This window comes from Haliaeetus albicilla, chromosome 12, assembly GCF_947461875.1.
Source record: "Haliaeetus albicilla chromosome 12, bHalAlb1.1, whole genome shotgun sequence".
Lineage (NCBI taxonomy): Eukaryota > Metazoa > Chordata > Aves > Accipitriformes > Accipitridae > Haliaeetus > Haliaeetus albicilla.
In genome coordinates, this window is record NC_091494.1 from 35,629,896 (window position 1) to 35,656,165 (window position 26,270).

Below are 26,270 nucleotides of genomic sequence, written 5' to 3' on the forward strand. Positions count from 1 at the left end.
AAAGGAATTCCACAGTAGATGTGATTTTGAAAAACAGTTTAAGTATATTCACAAGCATAAGTGAATACAGCAATTCCATTTGTATGCAAGTAAAACGACATCCCAAATAATAATGCATATATCTGGCACTTTAAAAAGGATCAGTTTAACAAAGCTGAAAAAAAGCGAAGACAAATTTGTCAGAAGTAATTTAAAGTGAGAATTATAAAGGATAATGAGGAACTATTTAACAATATTTTATTAAAATTTTAAAAAGCAACAATCCCATAGTAAAAATAAAAAAGTCCAGTTTTGAGTGGAAGTGAAAATAGAAGTAAAAATTAACATAAAAATAATAAAAAGTATACCAGTAGGTAATTAAAATCAGTCCACTGCTTGTTTAAGACAGTGAAATTGCAAATGATATTGCAGGCAAGGCAGATGTGTTAAAATAAATATTGCTATTCCTTATTCAGTGATATAATCATACCATATGATAACTATGAAATATTTTCCATTCTAACACTAGCTTCTGAAAGTAAATATGTTTAAATTAGCAAGTCTGGACAACTTTCTGACTGTTACTGCTGATTTTGCACAAGGCTTGAAGCATGGACTAAGTCCCAGTGCAATGGAAGAAAGCTAATGTGGTGTCAATGCCTAAAAAGGGTAAGGAGAACAAACCAAGTTACCACAGGACCCCAGGCAGACTTTGATTTCAGGCAGAATAAGAGAGCAGCTAATATGAGACTCAATTAAAAGAAAAGAAATGGAATAATACAACCAGTGCCAAACACAAGTATATGAGTAACCAATCTCATCAAACTATTGTGATACCTTTTTTGACAAAATTACAAATTTGACTGATAAAAGTAACGCTTTTGACTTAGACCACTTGGTACTTTGACTTGATACAAAAAGTTTTACTGGTTTTATAACAAATACTAGAGTAATACCAGAGAAATAGGGCTCATATTAAATCTATTAGAAACAGACTATCTCCAAATGTAACAGAAACTGAGAAATTATTTACAATAGGATGTGTTACTAGCTCAAGCAAGGACAAATCTGGGTATTTTGTTAATAGGCTGAAAGAAAACTAAAAAACACATTACTGATAGAGACTGTAAACTACACAAAGTTTGGAGCAGGGTCCAATAATGAAGATAACAGACCACTGTTACAGAACAATACGGATTGCTTGGTGAATAAACAAAAACATGCATACCAACAGGCGCAAAAGTAAGGTTGCATACCTAGGAGCAAAAATGAAGGTTGGACTTACAGGATGAGGACTCTGTCTTAGAAAGCAGTAACTCTGTAGATTATCAGCTAAACAAAGTCTGGCTATTTAAAGCAGTAGCTACAAGATCTAAAATGATCCTTTGTTGCACTAACAAGGGAACACAGAGTATAAAGTCCAAATTATTCTGAAATTTAGCATAAACACAAATGTTACTGGAATATTTTGTGGGTTTTAGAGATTCATAATTCTACAGTGATCCTGAAGCACTGGAGAAAGCTAAGAGGAAAGCCAAGAGAAAGATTAGTGGGTTGGAAAATATACTTATAGTGACTCAAGGTGCTTAAACTGTTTAATTAACCAGAGAGATGATAAAAGGGAATGTGAGTAGCTACAACAGACCAGAAATTTCATTGGTGTGCTCTTAAATCTAGGAGACAGAAGATGTAAATGTTCCAAGGGCTGGAAATCAGATACTACAAAAAATCCCACTGACATAGAATGCCCATTTTTAGCAGTGAAGGTAAATAATTACTGAAATGACCTATCAAAGGCAGTAAAAACGTTTTCAAACCAACATCAAATTCCTTTCTAAAAGGAAAGCTGATGTAGTCTAACTGTAGTAATGCAACTTGAGGCAGGGGCTTGGGGGGCGGGGAGGGGCTGGTTTGTGTCCTGCAGTATGTCTGACTAACCAGTCACAAGGGTCACCTATGGCCTTGAAAAAGTGGGAATCAAACAGCTTGAACATGATGGGAGGGGGCAGAAGGTGGAGAAGAGTGTCACACAGGCCAAGTGATTGGAGAGGAAAAGGGTCTTACCTGCTACACTTTTAACAGAGTAGAGGGAAGGAAGGAGTGAAATAGAGAGGCCAAGAGAAGACTGCCCTAGTCAAGGGGGAGAATGACCAAGGCACATCACAACACTTGTTCTGCAGCAGCAAGGATGGAGGACCATGTTTGAGATGTCAGAGAAAGAGCTGGCTGGACAGAGTGAGTTGCCTGGACAAGAAAAAGGAGAAGACAGGAAAGAACACAAGGAAGGTACAAGTATGAGTGACAGGGCAAATGGATATGTTGAGAATGATGAAGCAGGGAAGCCAAGAAGCTCTGGCTTTTCCCAGACAAATAGCAAGGTGTAAAGGGAAAGAGGAAGGTTCCAAAGACAGAAACCAAGCAGTGCTGAGATCGTAAAGGTGCAAACGCCACTGAGGGAGGTAGCATGTGTCCTCCCTCCCAGGACACAAGCAGCTTAGTTATGTACAACCTATAGGGAAAAAGAACAGAAAACACAGACCCAGGGCCACAGAGGCCAAGGAAGGACAAGAAGGAGAGAGAAACTCTGTCCAAGTACAGGCGTAACAGAAGTCAGCACAGAATACAAACATAGCACAGTGCATCTCACCAACACTGCCACCAGGACAGAAGAAGAGACACCCATCAGCGCATCTAGTTCAGGATCACACACCCATCAAACTACCAAACTCCACTCCCCAAACCAGCACAACTACCAGAAATTCCTCTTACTCCCTGACCTACTGCCAAGGCCGTGCCTGCAAGCAAAGCCCCAGAGCCTCAGGAAAGGGCTGTTCAGCCCACACATCAAAACAGGGGATTACAGAGGATCTCATGCACCCCATTCCTTCTCAGTGGCTAAACATTCCCTAGTTATAGCCACGACAGGGCATTTATCTCCACGTTGACCACTCTGACAGATTACATTTAGCTGATAGAAAGCACATGCCTTGAGGAGTTTTATGGAATCACTGGAGCTTCCTATCACCACAGGATATCTGTAGACAGGCTGAAAAAATTAAAACATCTGTTCAAAAAGAAGCCACACTGTGCCCCTGGGAGAGGGCATAGCTGGGACAATCACAGATCCAAAGCTTTTACAATTATGTGGACACATCTGCTGAATTCATTGTGCTCACTTCACAGAGCCCTTCTCATCTCCTGCCCTTTTCTCTGCAGTGGAGAGATACCTACCAGTGAGGTGGATGAGGCCTTGCTCATCTGGGCCAAGACTCTGGCTTCTCCAAAGGCTGTAGCAAGAATCCACAGGACAGGAAAGAGCAATGGAAGGATGGGTAGGACACCATTCACCTGAAAAAAAATTGCAATCACCAACAAGCACAGAGACAAGAAGAAGTCAGACCTCTCACATGACATCTTGTCCACCACAGTGAAAGGATGGGTAAAAGGCAATGGCAGGAAGGAAGGAGACTGCTTGCACTGGAAGCAGTGCAACACAAGGAGAAGCACAGGAGGGGAGACACACACACCTTTAGGGGTTTGTAATGAAGGAGAACGTGAATAAATCACACCAACGCGCAGCTGGTTTTCCTGCTGAATTTGGCATAAACTCTTACAAGTTTAAAGGCAAAGGATACCATGTATCTCTCTCTCTATATATACACACACATGGCAAGTGAGAGAGAGCAAACAATGTAAAGGGCAGTCTGGGAGGAATGGCAAGGGCAGAGCTGTTGTCTTGCTCCACTGAGAGCTCCTGGATCCAGCGTGCACAAGGGCCTGCATAGGATGCTGTCATAGGATGAAGCAAGCTGCTGAGGGAGGGAATCGGTCTCAGTGGTGCTCTGGGGAGGAGGTGTAGCAGAGCTCAAAGCTCTCCTTTACCTGTAGCTGAAGAAGAGTGTACTGCCAAGAAGTAATTCCAGGAGCTTTGAAAATGAAGCGTACAGCATTGGTGATCAGGAAGCCAGCCTGCAATTCAAAGAGAGATGACGCTGTCAGCTAACTACTAGTACTTGTAGGAAAAGAGTTTTCACTGCCTTGTAATATTCTCAGCCCTGGGAAAGTCTGGAAGATATACTTGGTCTGCTGCTGCAGTTCCTCCCTCCACTCTCATGGCTAGATGGCTCAGCATCTTTGCTTCTCCGAACTACCCAAGGTACACACAGAGTCAGCTGCATGAGTTAGGGCCTGGCCACAATTTCCTGTTGATGGCTGCAAATTCTTCACGTTTATTGACAAAACATGGCTATATTCAACAACAAAGGCTTGAAATGAGACCTACCAGTACAATAGGGACAGCGTATTTCAGCATCACTGACTGTACAGTGAATCTCTCATTATCCAGGGCTGTCACAGGACGTGACAAAGCCATTTCCAGACACCACCTAAAAAATGGAAAACAGCTTGAGATTTCAGCAACCAAGATCCTAACCCTGCACTTTCTTCAGATATAAACCTCCTGGCAGACCTGTTTGGAACAGTGTTCACCCTATGCTATGAGGGGTGACCTTCAAAAGAGAAGCCAAGTTCTATAATAGCAGCATTGCACTTGCCATGGTAAATTTGCAGTGCTGTTGAGCAAATGCCCCAGGTCTCCTCACCAACTTAACAGGAAGGCTCCATTGCCCCAATGTGTACTGAAACTCCAACAAGGACATTAAGATATCTCTATCTCCAATTGACCAAAGGGTGTGATATGGCTGGTTACATCAAATGCATGAAATCTGTGACCTCCCCGCATTGTTGAAATTTAGTTGAAAAGCAATGAGCTCAACAGTAATACTTAGCATATATGTGGTTTTATATATTAGCCTAACCTACCAGTTAAGGAGGACAATTGAAGACAGACAGTAAGAGACTTATAGCATTCCCAGGTAATAGAGAAGACACAGCACAGCATATTTGAAAATTCCTGTCCTGGACTGGTAAGTCTCATTTTTTGCTGACACAAGGCAGCAACAAGGACATAGACAAGCTGTGCAGGCATTGTGCACTGTATTGAACCCACCTGACATTATCAATTATTGGGGTCTTCAAGACACGGAAGAGACGATACAGCTGAGGGTTCTGAGGTCCCTTCTTCACTTCTCCCCGTGGGGAGGGTGGAGGTGAGAAAGGTGGAAACAGGTCTCCTGGCTCCAGAACTATGTGCTCATCATCCTAGAAAAGAAGTCAGAGAGCCCCAAGGCTGCACAGTTGGGGCCTCGGTGGAATCCTGCTGCGAGGGACTGGAGGTTTAGTCCAGCACGACCCCTCCCACTACAAGTGACACAATACATGTTTGTCACAGTTCCCTCTCTCATGTCTCAAAAATTCATGAGCTAAACTACTGCTTCAAACTTGATGCAAAATTAAATGTTTGTGTTCAAGCATATCTGGTTATTTCATGAAAATTGGCATTTGGAGTGAAAGTTACGATAAAAACCAACAAAGGTAAATTTCAAGCTTTAAACTTTTTCCAATCTTCTTCAAGCAGCAAAATCTTTGCATAGATCTTGTAACTGATTTGTTAATTTACTTCTACCCCAGATATTTTATATTATCTTCTTTTATTGTAAATCAGTAGTAAGGAGAAGGTCAAAGCAGACAAACTATTTTTCCACATAAAAAACAGGATAAAGTAGGGGTTTGTATGTCATATCATCCTACTGGACAGATTCACTCCACTTATATTTAGCAGCACGTTACAATTTCCCCTTGACCTGGAAGAGATGGAAATATGGTGCTTTGGGATCACATTAGTGTCTTCTGTCCGTTGGGTTTGGGAGTTCATAGAGAAGATGCAGTCTGTCTGACAAAGTACTGCCCTTGACTGAACTGGAATTTCAAGCTATTTTCAAGGTCAGAAGAAATCAAACACTCTAATAATCTGTACACTGGGAATTAGAGTATTAGCAAGAAAATCCTGGGAAATATATTGTTACAGGCTAGAGAAATAAGACAAGCAAGTTACCTTAATCCCTCTCAGAGAAGCAAATGACTCCTGGCCTGGCCTCAAAGCAATGACATCTCCTTCTACTAACAGGCTCACAGGCAGGTTGACAAGATGACCATCTCTGTAGGCCCAGTGAAGGGACCAGGATGGGGCATAAGGCATATGAAGGTCAGGGTACATGGAGTCTGGCCATTTCACCTCTTTGCCAAGTGTATCTGAAAGCACAAAGCATGAAAGAATTAAGTGACAACAATTCTGGAGGGGCCAATCATACATTGATTTACCTCCTGTAGTGGCTATTGCCAGTGCTAAACTCAGTCCATTCCCATGATCTTTTATCATCTCTCTCTTTCTGCTTGATGGCTTTTCCCCTCTCTCTCCACCCACTATTAACAACTAAACATAATAACTTTATAACCTTAAACACATATTTGCACAATGGAAAAACTAAAGGCTGTCCTTAAAACTGCCACACTGAAATGAACTGCCTCCTCAGGTTCAAAAGCCCCCATTGAGACGATGCTCACGCGTAGCAATTTATTTCCTTCTGTTCTGTGTTGTGGTACAACCCCACGTATTCTTCTCTCATCATCTGCTGCAAGGCAGATATTTTTGTAAGATACTGAGGATTCAAATTACTCCAAAGCACAGACATAACAGACGCCTACCTGATAACACACAGATTGGAAGCACATGGCCACATGACAGCTCAAAATAACTATTTTACAGGACAGGCATGAGTAGGACACAATTCTCACAGCCTGTTTCTGTGTAACATAGGGGAAGGCTAGTAAGTTCAATTAGTAACGTATGTGATCAGGCTTGGAGAAAAATCCAATGGGAGGAAAACACAAATGGAAATGAGAAACAGATGAATGAGACCTCACCGTTTATCTTATCAATGATTGTCTGAAGTCTCCTCTCCACCTCTCTGCACTTCAGCCTCTCTTGACGCCCAATCATGAAGAGATCCAAGAGGAGAAGGAGGAAGAGTGCCAGTGCATTAACTATCTCAGCACCTTGGCTTTGCACAGCAAAACAGAAGAAAGCAGAAAGCAGATGAGGTTTGAGTAAATGAGCAGAATACACTGCCAGCCACCCACAGAGATAAATTTACACATGCTCAGTTGTTTATTCCTACACCCCACAGATTTATGGCTAAAAAAGAAAAGCAGGGGAGCTATGATCACACTTCTTTAGAATAATGCCACCAGAGAAGTCTGAAAGGACCCAGTCAAGGCATGCTCTGGTGCATGTGACAGCACAGTAACTTCTATAAGCCACTAACTTCTCCAGTTTCAAAATCTCTTCTAACTATGATAATGCCTTAGGATTTTTCAAGATCTAGAAATGCTGTAGGAAAAAAATCTCAGTCTCTCCATAGGACACTCGACAGGTCTATTAGAAGTAGAATTAAGTTGGCTGAAGTTTTGTGAAAGGGAATGATAGGGACAGAATTACCAGTGTGACTATGCTAATGTCTAGATGTCTAGAAAGAATGAGGGACAACACTGTTATGTCAGCCACACAAAGCATCGAGACGATATAAAACTACCACCTTGCTTCAGTTAACCAGCATAGGATGTTTTACTTACCTCCCCTGTGGCTGGCTCCCATAGCAGCACAGCAGCAACAGCACTGCCAGAAGCATCAGAGATGCACCAGGCCAGTGGAAACAGGAGCAACGGTTACCATGGTACAGAAAACTGCTCCTCCACACCTCCTACAAAAGGAGAGCAGCAGACAGTCAGCATTAATGAAGTACAGAGCCAGACATTTGAAAAAGCAGAGTGAGAAAGGGTGAAGACAGCAGTTGACACTACAGGGTGAACATAACTTTGTAAAACCCCTGAACAGGATACAGAGCATCCAGATCAGTTATGCGAATGCTACAGCACTAACAGTTGCTCAGCTGGCAAGTCTGGGTGAACACTCTCTGCTTTACTCTTGCCTGGAAGAATGAAAAGGCTTCTGTGCCAGGCTGCTCCATTGTCACTAACCAAGCGAGGAACACTTTTAAGTACTGTGCATAAACACTAGCACTTTGTATTCAATACACAGGCCAGACGAACATGGTGGACAAGGGCAGATGAGCTTCAGAGCTCTTTCTCTCCACCTGATATGGACCCCATAGGCACACTGCCGTTAGTGGTTCCTGAAGCCCTTAGATCCTTTACAGGTGAAGCCAAGCTCCTGCAGAGCTCCAGCATCCAGGAAAGAAGTGCTGAGAGAAGCATACCCTTACGGAGTTTCCTTGCTTTGTTCCCAAGGACTTTAGCAGTTCTGCACCCAGACACTTTGCAGCAGCAGTCTGGGACAGAATTCAGCCAACTTTTGTTTAATCTTCAGCTTTATTTTGAGAAGGGGAGACTGTGTGCCCAACCTTGTGCTGTTTGGTGCCTCACCTTCCATGAAGTCACTTTTTTCCGTTCCTTCTGATGCCCCTCCAGCAGTGCTGACAACTGGTCTCTCAGGATTGTGAGGGCTTTCTTTGTGGTAAGGCCCAAACTTGAGGTCATCTCATCCTGAGGTGCCAGAAAAAAAACCTGTTTAGTGCTTTCCTATTTTCTTTTTAGGCTTTTTCTGGGTGGCTGACTGAGCACCCTACCATGAATGCCCTGCACTCATCACCACCTGTCTGATTCTCCATTTTCCTGAAATCATCTTCCCTTCTGTGAACTTTAGACTGCTGGCTGGAATTAGAGCACCTAGATAATATCAGGTAAACAAACCAGTCCTGACTGTGCCAGATAAATACTTTATCAAAGCACAATACCAAGTCATTTCTGCGAAACAAGATTCTAATCAGCAGAGGCTGAGGACAGTACAAAGGGAGGCTGCTCAGCTCGGAGGTTTACACAGGCTTGAACTGGTATCAGCTTGTAGAGACAACAGAACACAGACAGTTATGGTAGAATTTTAATGATACAGGATGGATTTTGCTAACAGTAATAACAACCAAGTCGTAGAATATCTGCAAATCTAAACCAGTGGTCCAATTTCCACAACTGCTTGTTATGAATTTTTTGTTATGAATCCTGCCTCTGTGACTACTTTGATGCAGAAGCCCCTAGATTTAAGTGCTAGGCCATGGATCATTTCAGGAGGAGACATGACTCCAGCATCAACTCCTCCTTTTACAAGAGAAAGCACTAGAGTCTTAAGTGCTGAACTGTACGGACATACAAGGGAGGCATTTGGACTTGAAGAAAGCACACAGAGTCAAGAGCAATGCTTCCTCACTGGGCAGCAAAGAGGTAGCAGCCTGGAAGGATACAACCCAAGAGTGTGCCATCTGGAAAACACTGCTGTGAGGTGGTGATAACAAGAAAGTGGAGTCAACGCTTGCATTTCTGGGGCAAGAACACAATCACTTTCCTTTCTTTCAAATCACAGAGACTGCTGTGAGGTACTGTGGGTACCAGATCACTGAAAGTGAATCAACAAGGAAAAGCTGGCAGGTGTCCATGAAAGGGCTACAGCAGGTATCAGGGAACTGGTTAACAGAAGTTCTCATTTGCATTTCATGTTTTAATACAAACACCTTGAGGGTGTAAAGCGCATAGGATATCCTGCACATTAGAAATGTTCAGGTGTATCATACTGTTTACAGAGTACAGAACTACTGAACACAAAGAAGGCAGGAAGCTTCCCCCTCTGGTCCCCACCAGTGCGACACACAGCCCAGCAAATACAGCTTGGGCAAGGAGCTGCAGCTCTTCCTGCTATTGCAATCACCAGCTCTTCCCAGCCCCGCCAAATCCACCGTGGTCTCAAACTGCAGCAGCTCTGCTCTTCAGGAGCTGCATGCATGCACCCAGCTCTGCAAGTGCAGCTCAGCTCTGATCGGCACTTTTCTTCCTGTTCCTTAACCGAGTGGTTTTGTGATGAACATTTACCGGAAACTAATCTCAGACTTCAGACTCATTTGCATTGATGGTCCAATCCAAAACTGTAATGTAAGCATCAAGGAATAGCAGATAGATGCCTTTAAACTACCATCTACCGCACACACACTCCCCACCTATCAGGGACAATCTGAAATAGCAAATTCTGGCCAGGCAGTCCAGCAATGCTGCTTTAGCTGCACTTTTACAGAACTAAAAATAATCCTGCTGTAGTTTTCATTCTCTGTGTCAGTTTTAGGAATAGAGGAAGCAGTTCTGTGTTGTTCTTGGAAGCAGCCCAGGTAACATCAGCACAGGACTAAACATAGGAGTCTCTCAGAGACTCCCAGAGGAGAAGATGGCAGGCAGCATAGCTGGCAACAGACCTGCTGCTGCACCACAGGAGTGCTGCAAACAGGAGTGCCTGAAAGCAACGTGGAGCAAGTGACAATAAGGTTTCTCTCTCTCCGCTGACTGCTGGCTGAAGCATAGCAAAGCACCCACTCATCCTCTCCAACACAGAGAAAGCAGACAGATAAATAAAAGACACAGAATGAAAGGCAGCAATAATAAGAGGGACTTTAACTGAAAAGCAAAGTCTGCTTAGACGCCAAGCTGGTTCCAGTGGATACTTCAAGAGCTACAGAAGAAATGAGAGGAAAGCTGCACTTAATGCCAACATCTAGTACAGTCACACACTGCCTGAAAAGAGAAACTGCCACATCACACCAGGCAGCGAGCAGAAAAAGGCAACAAATGCAGAGGTAATCAAAAAGGTTCCTGAAATACTTGCACACCTGCTCCAGTCTTTACACAGGAGTTACCGTTTTGCCATAGTATCAGTCAAGGTAAGGGCAGCCACAAAGGAAGGTGGCTGCAGCAGGTGAGAAAGGACAAGTGCAGAGTGTGGCAGGGCTGGGGAAGAAGAATGGCAGGATGGGCAAGGATTGTTAAACACCCATCCTGACACTTAAAACATGGAGTATTCGTCAAAGCAGGCAGAGCCAGCCTGGTAAACACTGTAATAATATGAGTGAGAGGCTGCCTGCGGTGACTCAGATAACCTGCTGCCAGTGATCATCAAGAGAAAGTGCTCGGAACCAAGGAATCAAAGGCACAGGCAAGAAGAGCCACCCTGAGCTCCTGGCAAGGGGCAGCTCTAGGTTTCTGCAACAAGAGCTGCCCTGCTAAGTCATCAACTGCTAATGAGGCATTTTTCAAATGCCCTAAAGTAAACCTTTGTATATGGCAAACCTAGGTGCTCTTAAGCTGTCCCAGAGGGATCTTCCCAGCCTTTCATCAGCTGCAAGTGCTCTTCCTGCCACAAAACAGGAGGTGAGCACCCCAGGGTGAAGAAGCCATTCACAGGAGGTGTCAGTTCATTAGTAAAAAACTCAGCATTCACATATTTGCTTTGGACAGTTGCAGTCAAAGAGTAATCTGCTCATTTTCAGGTCAAAACAGAAACAGTTGAGACACCTTCCCACCCAGCTGCCTTAGCATAGGGTTTCCTCTGAAGAACAAAAAACCCCCCAAAAAACAGACAGTAAATTCCAGGTTACAGTGAAAGAAAACCCCTGATGGGTATCAGGAGGTATTTTAAAAGGCTATACTTTCCTTTTGCCCCTGTCTAAAGTGAAAAAGTCCTGAGAGAAAATGAGCAGTTGCTTCCTCCTTTGCCCAAAGAGGCTGGAGAGCACACGAGCCTCTAAGTGCATTTACAACTCCCCTGGTGCTGACCCCTGCCCTGGCTATCACAGCTTTAGTCTGAGAGGCGTGACTGAAGCCAGGTAAACACAGGATGATTGCAACCCTCTGCCTTGCAGATGATACTGCAGCTCTCAAGAGTTCTAACCTGCAGGATGGCTATTAAGGGAAAACACACGGTGCAGGAGATTTTTTTTTGTGCATGTGATTTTATTTTCTAGAGGGAATGAATGTGCTGAAGTGTGGACTGGACAGGAAGATGAAAAGATGCGTGAATTTCTCCAATTTCAGTAAATATCCTACGTGTTAAATTACTGCTTAGCTTGCCTGCAAACATTAGGGAAAGGGCACCGGAGCTAGATCTAGTGAATGGCCAGGTTTAGGAACTGGTTTGGCTCTTCAGGAACGAGACAAGCAGCTCAGAGCTAGGAGATGGGGAGCCACAGAATCTGTAGACTTTTTTTTGCCTTCTCCTCTCAGCTGGCCCTCCATAGTTTGACAGGGGGAAATTAGTTGGCAACACCCATGATCCAGGAGCTTGCTGAAATCTGTAACCTTGCCTGGCTCACAGCAAAAAGGTTTCCTTTGCCTTTCTCATGAGTTGCAGGAGCTTCTTCAGACTGATAGATAGGAAAAGAGTGGTTATCTTCTGATTTTTCCTCCCACAATAAGTTGTTCCCGAGCATCACCACCTACTTACGTCTGCTTCCCGCAGCCCACCTTCATCCTCACACAAAAATCACCACTGGTTCCTGATCTCTCCTCCAAAATTCCCATCCTGTTCTTTTACACACAGAACCATTCAAGAATATCTTAAAATTTTATCACTTATTCTCACACTCTGCTATCTGAGGGACAGAGGTCTTGCTCCTTCCTTCAAGAGGAACAAACAAGCAGAGGTCAGAATGTGAGAAATGGACACAAAATATTAGTGTAATTAAGTCCTCTTATATTTTCATACAGCCATTACACATCCACAGCAGCATATTTATTTGTTGTGCCAGTAAATGTTGATATAATATGCGGTGTTGTATCATATGTGCCAAACATTTTTTAAAATAATACTGGAGCACAAATATATTCTTTGCTTTACAGATCAAAGTGGGTTGAATCATCCTCCATCCTCTGTGGATTCAGTCCTTTGCAGAATAAAGGCTTCTCCCCAAGACTGCTGAACACTTGAATGTAACTGCCTTTACAAAGATTGTTTAAACAAATAAGGGAATAGAAAACAGAAGATTTGCTAGAAGCTTCAATTTTCAGAGACTGCAGATCCAGCCCTCTGATTCAGAGTGGTATGGAAAACCCCTACGAGGCAGCTGTCAGATTGTTTCCTTCTTTCCAGGCTGCACACACTAGGCCCCTTTTTTAACACTTCTACTCAATTGTTTTTCAGATTTAAACATTTGGAGGTGGGAAACTGGACAGCAGAATGTTCTTCCTTTTTCTGAGAGCTATTTTGCATTCCTTAGCAGAAAAAGAAGGTAGTTTTTAATTTAACAATGATGTTTTGCAGGCTATTAATCTACTTCAGGGATTACACCTCCTGAAATGTAAGCATCATTCACAGTTTCAAAAACACATGAGAAGGAGTAACTCCACCAAATGTATCTGCATTTAGTATTGTAAGTCAGATTCTTGCTTAGGATAAGGCACAACATGACACATAGTGGGGTTTCTGGGGTATCATCAGAGAGGATGGCAGACATCATACACACAACTGTGTGCAATTTGTTGGGGCAACATTTCTTACAGCAGGCTAGTGCTAGAGAGGGATTTATTCTTGTTCTAAGGTAAATCATATGTCATGATGCTACAGCTCTGTCCAACTGCAGGTGCTGAGCTAGTGCTCAGGCTGCCTGAAATGGCATATCCATGCTACAAAATGATACAGATGTAGCCAGCAAAGCCAATGTATAGGCCACTCTGGGCAAAAGTTTCCCTTTGCTACTTACATCCTTGGTCCCCATTATAGTCTTTCTTAGTGCTCACCTGGTTCCTTTTCAAAAGAGGTCTGATCCCTGACTCCTAGCAAGAGTGCTTCTCTAGTGACCCAGGCTACATGAAGCCTCCACCCTGACACATTCCTATTCCACAGGATGATCTTTTGATTAAGACTCTGGACTAACTGTCAGGACAGCTGGATTCTGTTCTTTCCTCTGCCACAGATTTCTGCATTACAGTGTGAAAATCTGATGTTCCTCTGCACCTTAGTTTCTCATCTCTATAATGGGACTACCAACTCCCTACCAACCATAGTCACTGTGAAGACTATAATATTCACCAACCCACCTGAACACTACTGGACAGCACAGAAAAAGAAATACATGTTGATACCTGCATGATGCAGCCAGCTCCGTCAAGCAGATTATGGCTCTGTGGGGACCACTGCCTTTAAAACTGGACATGCCAGGAAAGGTATCAAAAGGCACAATGAACACAGCTATTAAACTTGGTTTAAATGCCACCTGACATGAGCTTGGCAGCCACAGCTTAACTGTTGGTGATCTCAGATCAAATGAAACAAGCAAAGTCTTCAGCACAGCACGGCCCATATTAATGGACGGAGCAATAGTCAACAACTGTCTCCTTCCTCCATCTGCAGCAACAGTATGAAAGGCAGCCCAGATCTCCCCCTGCCCCTGGACAAAAGAGCCCCCACAGTTTGGTAACTGGGTGCTGGCAGCAGCTAAGTGCGGACACTGGCTTTGAGGCTCCCCGCAGCTCATCGCTAACAGGGCCTGCAGACTTACGCTGCAAAGAGACACAGCTGCAGGAGCACAGATCTCTGAGAGATCTGGCCAAAGCAACACGACTCAGCCATGTGAATCACCACTGCGTTTTGGTGTGAACAGGGTCCGTTTTAATCCAGACAATGACATTCACATTTTATGCCCTCCATAAAGCACAGAGTAAGGTGCCAACAGGCACGATCAACCTTTCTACATGGGTAATGCAAAGCCCAGCATTTTGCTTCTCCCTCAGCTAGTAGCAGCTCAACGGCAGAGAAAGAGGCGACTGCTCCCCAGGTAACAGCCCAGTTTTGAACTGTACATTCCTCAGTCTGTCTGGTCCTGTTTGCAGCAGCAAATCCCCAACCATAGTTACCTGCCCCACCAGGCTGCTGGCAGGATGAGGCAGTGTTTATGAACTGCTCTGAAGCTCACCCGTACTACACAATTATCAAGGTTTAATTACTGTAATTCATCCAGTTACATTATTCCTCCAAGTTCAGAGAGCAGTTAGGGGTCTGTATTTATTCTGGCTTCAACACACAGCATACTGCTTTATGCCAATGCAGAGCTTACTCCAGAGGATGCTAATCCCCTCCCAGAGGCCAGCAACGCTCAGAAATCCACAGAACTTCAGGACATCTTTCATCCCCCCATTAGCTTCCTTCCCATCCCCACTTCTTTAGCTGAAGACTTTGGGGACTAAAACTATGATACAGCCTAGGAGGTGCACTGCGAGACATGTTTCAAAGGGATAAGAAGGTTCAACAGCTACAGATCAAAGCCCATAGAAGAAACAAACAAATTTAAATCATGAGGCAAAGAGGCAGCAAAGCAGGAGTCAGCAGCTAAAATAATGTTTGGCCCTCCTGTTGGTTCTAGGGTTAAATGTACAGTTTAAACCAGAGCTTCTTTCCCCATCACCTCCAACACCAACCCATTCCCTAGCTAAAATCATCATTCACTGCTTCATGTCCAGCCATAAGCTCTTTCCCCAAAACCTCAAAGCTCTTCACGCACCATCACATCAGGCAGGATGCAGGTTGGGGAGGGAGACAGGGAAAGCCATTTTGAATTTAAATGTTAAGGGAAAGAAACTTACTTTGCGGCATTTGCCTTGGTGGGGGATCCAGAGATCGGCCTGCTTGAAGAGCATCTGGGCTAAATCCCTGCACCACTTCCCCAGCAACTTGCACTGCTGCTGCCCTCCAAAAATGAGAGAGCAAAGAGGGAGAGAGAGAAAGACTGTGCAGAGCCCAGCGCTGCAGAGAATGAGACAGAAGCAGCAGAGTGAAGCACCAGTCTGCTGATTAATTCAGCCTGTTTCCAGTCACGCTGCAGATCCAGCAAGGAGGCGGTGGATGGGGGTGGGGGAGAGAAAGGGGGGAAAAAAAGGCAGAGAGAGAAGAAAGTTTGCCCAGGATAGCACCAGATGTCTGTAAGAATGGTTCATTCATCAGATGGAGCCGACACAGCCAGAATCCCTGGGTTCCCTGCCTGTAGAGATGCATATGCATGCACAGTAATGGTTGATGCTGACAGACAGGGGTCTGTGGAAAAGCAGATGGCAAATTAGACAGGACAAAGTGCTATAAAATATACTACAGGGGAAAGAACACCTGAGCAGGCAAGGAAAAAGACTAGATTGAGACAGAGATACCCAGGAATACTAACTCCCCCACATAAATCTAGGATAGTCTTCCAGACAACTCCACAGCTTTGGATTCAAGCTCAATTTAAAAATATAAGCATTTGCTACTTAAACAAGTTGAGATGGTTACAGGTCCAGTCTGAAGTGTTCCCTTCCTCTTCTCTTGTTGATAGAGAAAGCAGCAAAAGCCCCTCTCAGCATCCAATATTCATACATCCTGAGCCACAGAACCTAAACCAAAAGGTGCATGTAAATTCTTCATAGCCATGCACCATGCCCGGGGCTCCCCATTTACTGACACCTGGGCAGTGGCACAGAGAAGGCAAAGGATTAGCATAGACCAAGAAGGGCTGGGTAGAACAACAGGTAATGGGATAAAAAGGCCTTTGGAGGTGAAGGAATGAGCCTTCTCTCTCATTCTCATCTTTTACAGGAATGCTTCCTTCTCATTGTTGGAGGGAAGCACCTTTATAAGCGGGTTTTTATATAGGTCCTACTTCAGTGCTGTCCTAATTCTGACTGGGGCTTCCCAGTTCTGCAGAGCAACCACTAAACCAATTACTTTCATTCCATAGAGAAAGGGGTAAAGAACTGGCCCAGCCAAGAACCACACAAAAACTGCAGCATAGAAGAGAGATGCCTGTGGAAAAAGGATCAGTTTGTGAAAAAGCCCTTGGAAGAAGAGCTGAGGTTTTAGAGAACAGCAGGGAATAAAAACAGAGATACAGTTACTGGCAAGATGAAAAGAGGCAAAGGACTTGGGCTACTTTTCAGTCCAAACATAAGACTGCAGCTCTTGTTAGGCATCCTGGAACAAGATAGCTCAGGACCAACAGTCCTGTAGCTGGAGCAATGTGGAGTACAGCATAGGCTCCCTGAATACATTTCCGGGCTCTGGCCAGGAGGCACGGTGCTGTATCCAGGCTGCAGCAATTACACTGGGATAATACAGCTCAGTTGTTATTGGTAACTGTGGAATGGATGATGTCAATAATTTTTAATAGTTGTGTTGCTGCAAATACAGCCTACATCTAAAGTTAACTCAAACTCATGAGGCTCACACTGTCCTGTGGCAATCAGTGCTGCTGTCTGTCTTGGTATATGCTGAGTGCGTCTGGGAGCAGAGATTATGACACCTTTCGCAAGTATTAAATTCACTTCAGAAATACACAGAAAATTAAAAAGTCAGGAGAAAGGGAAAAGAACAAGGTATCAGCACATTTAATTTAAGCATTGCTCCTAAAATACTCTCTGCCTTTCTCTGCAGTGTCTGGCTTCTGGAAAAAATTGGAAGGCATCCTACATTACACCTGACAAACTCTGATCCTCAGCCATTTCTGACAACGGAACTGTATTAGCTGACTGGAGCCAGAGGACAAGTTTCTCATCTTCTGAGTGACAGATGTCTGTGCTGCAGTGGTGCTCTGAGCACGCCCTCTGTTCCAGGAGTGCTAACTCTTCATCACACACATATATTAGAGCAAAGAGATTGCTTTCAGCTAGATTTGGGACTGATGTTTTCACTTGGGTTCATTTTATTTTTAGCATTTTAAAATAAACCTAGCATATCAAATTTACTACTGAGGTTACATAGCAGGTTAATTTGTTCTCTTATCAGCATATATGTGTCCAAGTGCTCCACTTTGGAAAAGAAGATGGATTCTACCTTAAAGGGGGTGAAACAAGGATCTGCAGTATTGAAAAAAAAAAATAGGAGAAAACTCCTTAACACCAAATAATATACTGTTAACAAGAATAAAACCATGGTCTTTGCTCAGAATCCAAACAAAGTAAGTTGCAAAATGCAGCTGTATATATAATTTTTTTTTTATTCCTATTGAAAAGAGCGTGATGATCTCTTGCCTTTAATTTTAACCCCCATTCAGAAAGGAGGGAGAAAAAACTTCAATGTCAGGAGAGAAGACTAGGACTTCAGAACACCATAATTCCCCCTGTAATCTCCTTGTGCAGGACGCTTTTCTAATAGGCCTTTTAAAGGTCTATTACAATACTGTCCACGCTGCTGCCTGTCCAGCGATTTGATACGCTCTTCCTGTGTTGTACAATGAAGAATATCATATGAGAAAGAGAGAGATGAACCAAAGATAGCGACCTACAGTGAAAGTGTCCCCGTTGTGCTCTGCCATGGCTGGAGAAATGCCAGTGTCGGCGCTCTCAGATGCTACACAGAACACACCCCTGTACAGAATGGTAATTGCATCATCTCTTAAAATGATCAATACCAGCCCATGATGTCATTAACAAGAGAATAAATAGATAATTATCCTCTTTGGAATGTTACCTCCATAGTAATACAGCAATTTGATATAAAACAACATAGTTCAAACACATCCTCCCAGCATACCAGCACCAAGAGGTTCAGACATGAGTAAGCCCAGGCCTTCCTGGTCCAGCACACTACAGAACAGAAAACCCAGCAAATAAGAAATCTAGTAGGCAAGTGCAAGAGTTGATGTGAAAAACTGAGTACTTTTTAAGTCACTTACACTGCTGTAGTAATCTTTTAGAGCAGATCCGAGTCTAGGTACTTTGCACTAATGAACAAAACCTCTTCTAGATGCTAGAAGCACTGTAAACAAAACAGGAGAAAGGGAGGCACGCAGAATAACAGAGAGACAGCAAACATGATCTGGCAGATGAAGCTTACAGTGAGGTAGAGAGAGAGAGACACCAAAAAGTAAAGCCAAAAATGTTATCTTACCGGACCCAGCTGAGAGCTTGGTGTGTATAATGTTCTCCACTGGTCTCAAACTACCTGTCCCATTTCTGACTGGGATCCAGAATAAGGACCAGTTCACTTTTTTGAGTGAGAAATATATTTAATACTCAGCTGGCTCCTGAAACATGGCTAAAACATAAGTGACCAGTAGACTACTCACTAAAGTGATCAAAATAATTTTACTTTTGGGAAGTAATAACATGTGCCAAGTTTACAGTCTCCTGTCAGCCACAGCAGATATGTCTTTTTAGCTTCTATAGCAGCTATTCATGAAGATCTCTCTTTCTTCTTTTTCCTTTGAAGCTCAAAGCATGGCAAGATAGTAAGAGACAGATTGCCCCTCCATACAATATCTAGACTTATCTGGCACTTTCTAAACCAGATCTAGAAATACTATCCTGCAGCACTCCCTAGAAAGACATGCAATTGCCCAAGAAATACATACACTTATAATCAGAAAAACTGGACTCAGATGATTTCATTACCTTAGTTTATTTTAAAAATCTTCTCAGTGAATTCAGCCTCTCAAATAAAGCCAAGCTAAGTGTCCAGGGGATGGAAGCCCTACCTTAAAACCTCAAGAAGGACACAGCATATCTGACAGCATATACTTCACTTATGTTGTTCCACCATGGTGCCTCAGTCCCAGCCTGCAAAGGACTTACCTACTCATACAAGCATTCCTTCCCTAGGAATGTGAAGGTGACAGAACTCTCAACTTTGATACTAACCATGGATTATATCATCACATAATAACACCAAATAGTGAGTCTTGACCCAAAATAATGAAACACAATTAAAAGGACTCACCATTTAAACTGGGCATGACACTTATCAGGAAACCTACCTGACACTTCTCCTTGAGGTCCATGGCTATACAGTTCTGTAAGCATGTCCAGCAAAAGGGGATTGCTCCTCAGGGGAGAATGTCTCCTAGGTAGAGATGAGCTTGGCTACACTTATCACATCACCATCTGTGGAAACAGAAGGGGAAGCAGTCAATCTCCCCATATCACTCCCTTTAGGACAAGAAAGTGATGAAATTCACAAAATTCAAGTTACAGGATTGGTCTTTAGAAGAAGGAGAACTGGGGAGCTGAAAGTGCTTCTACTAGTACATCAACCCTCCCCTTACTCAGAACTGACCCCATTATCTTAAGTCCCCCCAAAATCTGGCAGCAATAGATTAATTAAGTCCCCTGCAGCTCAGAGTAAGAGTATTATTGCAGCCCTGACACACTTTTGGGCAAGCCTCCAGAAAAAGCTGACAAAGCGCTGAATTCCACCAGGTGTTGGAGCATGCTGTCACCCATGGCTATTTGTCTTGCTATTCTTATCTACAAGGAGCTTTGTCCAGCTAATCTCTAATGGAGCCTGCCGTAATGATTCTTCCATTTGCTGAACAACACCTCCTATCTTTGACAAGGCTATGCTGCTGGGCTGAGCATGTATCTGACCACCATTAAGTAGGCCAGAAGTCATAAAAACAATTCCAGATTATCAGGGAACTAGGCCTTTTTTTTTTTTCCTTTTTAGCAAAACTGGGACTGTAACAGAATTGAGGTAGGAAGCAGCTCTGGAACTCACATCCTTCTAGCCTATCTTCCCCTTGATCTCCCATGGCATAAACTTGTTCTTCTTCCACATACGCAAAATGTCTTTTCTGCTCAAAACAAAGGATTTGTGTACATTGCTCCAGAGGATTCTCTTACATATAAACACAATGAGGTATTATAAGATCATGCTATGATTGGTCTTGGGAAAGTCTTTTTGTTGGTTAGTAACTCTTGGTTCTATTTTTTAATATCACACACAAACTCAGGGCTTGGACATATACTTCTCGTAAATCCAAACAAACAAGGAAACAACTAGATCTGCAAATCAATCCAAACACCCACACATTTCCTAGATACAACAGGACTGGCTTTTGCCAGCTGGGATTTACTACCCTGCTCTATACCATACTGCCTTCTTCAAAGAAGGATTCTGGAGGTCCCATCCTTGTGGCAGTCACCTATGGCACTACTCTCCATGATGCTACATCATTTCAAGGAAAATGAGGCAACCAAAGCTTACTCAGAAAACCACTACTGCCCCATGCTGAAGAGTTAGATGTCAGTATTTCCTCTTATGCAGGCAAGTCCTGCACCTGCGTTCTGGGAAGCAGCAAGCATTCAGTATTCAGACTGCTGGTTATCAAAGAACTGCTTGCAGTCCAGCAACCAGCACCTGCAAGTATCATTTTTTTGGCTGCCGGCTGGCTGGCATGAGCCACAAGTCTGGACTCTGCCCTGCTTTTCTGTTCTGTGACCCTTGTCAATGTGCACACACCAAGGGAATGAAGCTATTTTCAGTCACTTCGTATCCCTGCCAGGCCAATTAGCAATTGCAAAGAGAGGATCAGACAGTTACTGGAGCGAAGCTGACAAACAGGGCTGGGAGTGGGAAGGGGGAAAACATACTTTTGTAGGCTTGCACACAGCAGCTTAGAGCCTCAATATCTTGCCTTTAACTTGAGAGTGACTTCAATATAAGGGAAGGCAAGAGAAGATGATTTTAAGGAGAAAATGATCACTAACCATAAAAGGGCTAAGAAATAAATCCATGATTCTTTTTTTTCTTGACTCCCCTCCGACAGAAGATTTATTAGTAGATCTACTGAAGGATTTATGCACCGTGCTCTCACTCATTCAAACAAAAGTTAAGCGCCTGAATTTCTCTCTGGATCTGGACTTCAAAAGCATAATTATCCATGACACAACTGGCTAACTGGGAAGCCAAAGTCACAAAAGCAGAACAAGAAAAAACATCCTGGACTGTTTGTGCTAATCCCATGGAGCCCGTATCATTAGCAGTGGTGGGTGGCTCTGGCTGGAGGGCAGGGGGCCATGCAGGGAGGCAGCTGGGCAGGAGGCAGGATTTGCTGCACTGCCCTGAGTGACATTTTGTTTTAGGCAGCAAACTGAAATGTGATCCTGAACGCAAAACATGCCATTCCTTAAAGTTCAAGGCACACCATCCACATGCTTAGGAACACCACCCTGAAGTCCTTCCATGCTAGGAAGCAGGATACACAACAAGGGTGTTAAAAAGACGAAAGACTGGTTGGAAAGTGAATATTCCCTACCCAGAGAAATTCAAAAGCTGTTATAATGAACAATATAACAAGAGCTTGTAAAAGTAATCAGTGGGGCTTGCAGCACTGCTTCATCATAGTACATGCTCAGGGCTTCTCCAAAATTTGAACAAACTAACCTGAAATCCAGAAGCAGTTCAGTTTCTCTCACATCCCCAATTTAAGATGCCAACAATGGTTAGATAGTAGACATTTCACAGAGAGAAAGCAAGAAGCCAAGTCCTTCCTGGGCCAATCTGGATATACAAAACAAGCAGAATGTTTCATTTTCAAAGTTTAAAAAGGGTTTTCATTTAGAACCAAGAATTCCAAACACAGCTAATCCTAGATAGGTTAGGACAGGATAACTGAAGCCAAAAGCAAAGACAGGCTACAATGATAAACCATCCTCCCCCAATTTCTGCACCATGATTGGCACTAGAGCCAAATGTGATTTGTGTGCTTTCTTTCAAATGCATAGTTTATCAAAATAAAAAGTCTGCAAGAATATTGCAAGAATTATGTCATACCAACTAAAAACCTCTTATGCATTACAGAGGTCTTGCAAATACTCAGAGAACGGCTTCACACAACGAAGCTGAAGCAGTTCATTAATTCTATAGGTAACATGCAGATCTGCAGAGTTGTGCATCCATCCATGCTATCCCCCACAAGGTCCTTGTGTGTTCCCCTCCCAGACTCTTCTGTTTCAGGGATTCCTGTAATTCCCACCACCAAACGTGTCTCTCCATCACCGCTACCCAACAGCAGGGACTCGCCACACTCTGGACCCATCCTAGGAGTTTTGTGCACTACTATTTCTTCCACACTAGAGTATCTGCCTTCCTCCGTCCTCCCTGTTCTTATCTCTCTTCTCTCTGCCCAGGCAATTAGTCACTCATGCTGTCAACATGTTAAACTCTGCCAGACAGCAGGACAGAAATGAGGTGGGACTGCTTTGCTGGAACATGTTAGTAGGTGTCAAAGTATTCAGCTACAGACAATCAGAGATGCCCGAAGCTGTGGTTGCTCTGCTCAGACACCAGAGGCTCAAAGTGCAGCCAGTTTACCCCTTTCACTTTCCCAGCACACTCTATCCTCCTCAGCATTCTCATGCCTAGAGCAGTCCATGAAACTTGGAAATGGCTGGATGTGGCATTCAAGTGTCATCATGCTGCATCCAGCGTGAGAAATACTTCCGAATCATTAGGTATAGTAAAACCCAACGTAGGGTCCACCAAATAACTCAATCCAATGCATATATCACTAACAGCAAGCTAACTTTCTGGAAATCCTGTATGCTGAACTCAACCAATAGTCAGCCCATAGCTATGTGGACCAGTCTGCAATGCACATTAGAATATCTTTATTTTATATTTATAAGAATGAATGAGTTCAGTGCTTGGGTTGCCATATGCATCTGATACCCAGTCCTTTTCAAATCTGAAAAATACATTCCCATCACACCAAACTTATTTCTGTTTTGAAGTGCCCTGAGCAAAGAGTAAGTCTTGTAGCTTGATCTGAGCATCAACAAGTGTCTGAAGCATCCTTCTGAACAGCAGAAGCAGAACTTTACAAGGGTCTATTCAAACTTTTGTTTACCTGATTATCTTTGGAATAACAGTCATGCAGCCAGCGTACAGGTAATAAACACTGTGCTTTCAGATCCTCCTTTGAAATCCAAGGATTTCAAATCATGACAACTTAACCAAACCTCACAACACCATTATGAGATATCAGTGTTGAAATTTAATAAGAAACTATACAGCATGATACATTATGTAGAGAATTTATAAAACAACTAGCAAACAGAAAGATCAGATAACTATACAACCTATAGATTTGGAAAGAAAAATGTGTTTCAGAAGCTGCAAGTCTTTAGGGAGAAAAATAAATCAACCTAATGATACTGGTCTCCCTAAAGTGTTCAATCACTGATGCTTTCATGTTATTTACTGAAAATTCCCAACATAGATTAGTCTATAAAAAATGATGGGGAGTCTGAACATTTCTTGCTGCCAAAAGCGAATTCCTCAAGAACAGAAGCCTGATCTGTCACCAAGAATAGAAACACGGGGGAACAGATAACAACCAAAAAAAGCAGCTGCCTTGGAGAAAATGGCTTAGATTAGAGCTGATTGTTTTGATATCAGCAGAACCATACGGTCTTCCTACTCGTGAGTAGCTGATGCCTGCCTGATAATTTGCAACATGGGCACATTTACTGATATATGGGCTTCCAAAGGTGCATCAAGTGATACTGTCAATTGCTTCGAGACCCACTGAGAGCACAGAATAATTACAGCAAGGGAGCTGGCAGCCACACTTCTTGGCTTCAGTATCCGCTTGTGAAAAAACTTGTCAAAATTTGGGCCAGCTAAACATTCTCTGCCTCAATAACCCTAGATTTTAGATAGGGATATGCATATCTGCTTCAGAGAGAGACCAGGAAGTAAATTTATTAGTATCTGTAAAGTAAGTGAGATCTTCTGAATTAGTGTTGTATATGTGCTAAGTATTATCAACTCAGTAGTGGTCAAATATCTCATTTGTGCATGGCTGTGAAGAATCCAGAGTTGATTTCACACAGGCTCCTCTTCCCTTGCTAAATGACAGGAATTAGAGAGAGACCTATTCTACCTTGAATCAGGAATAGGATTAAATTTAATTTAAAGTTTGTCTTCCACGTGACAAGTGTGCCTTTTGGAGGTGAAATTACTTTTTGTTTAAACCTTACTTGCAGAGAGTTTTCCAGTAAAAAATATGTCTGACTCCTCCCTTCTTTCTTCAGCACAGCACTTGCACATTAGACTTGTTTCAAAGGACAGTGGTGTCTTAAAACGAAAGCTAGGCAACAAGGAGGGAGAAAGGGAGTAGGAAATAGCTTTGGCACACTTGTAAGAGTCAGACCATCAGTTTACTTGCAAGATTAAGATTGGTAAAACAAGATGCTACACAATCAAAAGAACGCATTTATTTTCATCTTAATTTTGTTCTGGTGAGCTGAGAAGTAATTGACGGATATGATCAAAAGAATGATCAAACTAGTTTAGTCTACCTTACTGTTTCCACAGGGGCTGACACTGTTTCAAATTAAGTTATAGTAAATCTGAAAGATCTTTGTTGTGTTAATTTTTCTTTACTTGCTAAAAACAAAAAATGAGTGTTTGGGAATTAAAGGATTGCTTTATCTTCTCTGCTTCAGGTACTCTAAGCCTGCCACAGAAAGACAGAGCATATGTACAGTCCGGATCAAAGTTAAAAATGCAACAAAAGGCACAATTCTGAAAGTTGTAAGGGCCCCTCCAGCTTCTGCAGAGCAATGAGACATCATCTTCTTTGTGGCACGATGCCTTGAGTGACAACTAAAACATTTTACACTAAATTTATGGAAGAATTCACTGCAAAAGTGACAGCTGTCATTCGTCATCATGATATTGGTTATTATAGCAACCAGGATTGTATAATCACCTCTATTTTAAAAAAAAATCCTGAAATGCTAGAAAACCACAAAAAGGCAGCAGCTCAAAATAAATCAAAAAGCCCGTGCTGTATTTATAGGACCTTCTAACAAATCAATTTTTGCTGACGTACACTGACTCACAGATAAAAGTGCAGCTTTTTCTCTTAATTCCAGTTTATAAATAAGGGTGTTCTATGCATAGTTTATAGTAAAGCCAGGCAAAAAACCCTCTTACGTTAGTGTTTGCCATTTGGAGATATTTAAGGGTGTCTTCTGGGAGTTCCCCAAAGCAGGCCCAGCACCTGAAGGCCATTAACAGCATCAAGCTCATACATTCATTCAAAACAAAGCACAGCCCTTATGTAGAAAAGACACTGATCAGTTCAGTAGATTGTATATTTTGCTATTCTCACAAACAGCTCCATGAAAGTTTTATGATGAACATTTGTATGATGAACTGTGTCTAGAAATAGGGCAGTGAGCTGGCTCACTCTACTGTGAAAGGAAAACAGAGGAGCTCTCTGCAGCTGCTTAAGAACTTCTCTCCACTATTCACTCAAGAGTTTTCCAGACAGAAATCCAAAGTGCCCTACTTAGTGTACAAATGGTCCCATACATCACAGATGTTAACCCAACCAACCGAAAGCAAATCCTGCTCCCTGGAGGCCTAGGCACAGGACAATACTGCCCAAGCCCTGGCAGAACTTTTTTTGGCCAACCCTACAGAAGGATTTGTCTTGCGGCCAATCCCCCATGGCCCCGGCCCTGCTCCTGGCCAGTCCCACCCAGCCACAGGTGTATATAAACCCTCACACCCACCCCTTTTTTGGGGTTGTTTTTTCTGCTTGGAGTCTGGAGTGCTTGCTGTGGCTTCTAGCAGTCAGTTTGGGAAGGACTCTTAACAGAAGCAAGGGTGGCCTCAAAGATAGAGATTTAAACAGTTAGAGCTCTAATATGAAGATTAGAGAAAGAAGGTTTGTTTTCTTGGTTCTACTTACAGTAGTAATATTGATTTGTTTTGTGACCCAGGCTAAAAGCACTAATATCTTAATCTTCTT

At 43.0% G+C, this 26,270-nt stretch overlaps 1 protein-coding gene across 5 annotated transcripts in view; it reads right to left on the minus strand.

The window, feature by feature from the left end:
* TMEM94 (transmembrane protein 94) overlaps positions 1-26,270 on the minus strand; it is a 51,543-nt gene that overhangs the window by 23,510 nt on the left and 1,763 nt on the right. Inside the window, exons 2-11 of one of the 5 annotated variants that reach the window (XM_069799083.1) lie at positions 21,887-22,003; positions 19,479-19,605; positions 8,320-8,439; positions 7,510-7,637; positions 6,802-6,938; positions 5,933-6,129; positions 4,988-5,139; positions 4,262-4,364; positions 3,862-3,948; positions 3,211-3,327 (exon numbers count right to left, since the gene is read on the minus strand). In XM_069799083.1, coding sequence (XP_069655184.1) covers positions 3,211-3,327; positions 3,862-3,948; positions 4,262-4,364; positions 4,988-5,139; positions 5,933-6,129; positions 6,802-6,938; positions 7,510-7,637; positions 8,320-8,439; positions 19,479-19,502 — 1,065 coding nt within the window. In that variant the 5' untranslated portion in view covers positions 19,503-19,605; positions 21,887-22,003. Of the gene's footprint in view, positions 1-3,210; positions 3,328-3,861; positions 3,949-4,261; positions 4,365-4,987; positions 5,140-5,932; positions 6,130-6,801; positions 6,939-7,509; positions 7,638-8,319; positions 8,440-15,342; positions 15,510-19,478; positions 19,606-21,886; positions 22,004-26,270 lie in introns of those variants that run through there. The other 4 variants (XM_069799084.1, XM_069799082.1, XM_069799085.1 and 1 more) reach the window with 4 other exon arrangements.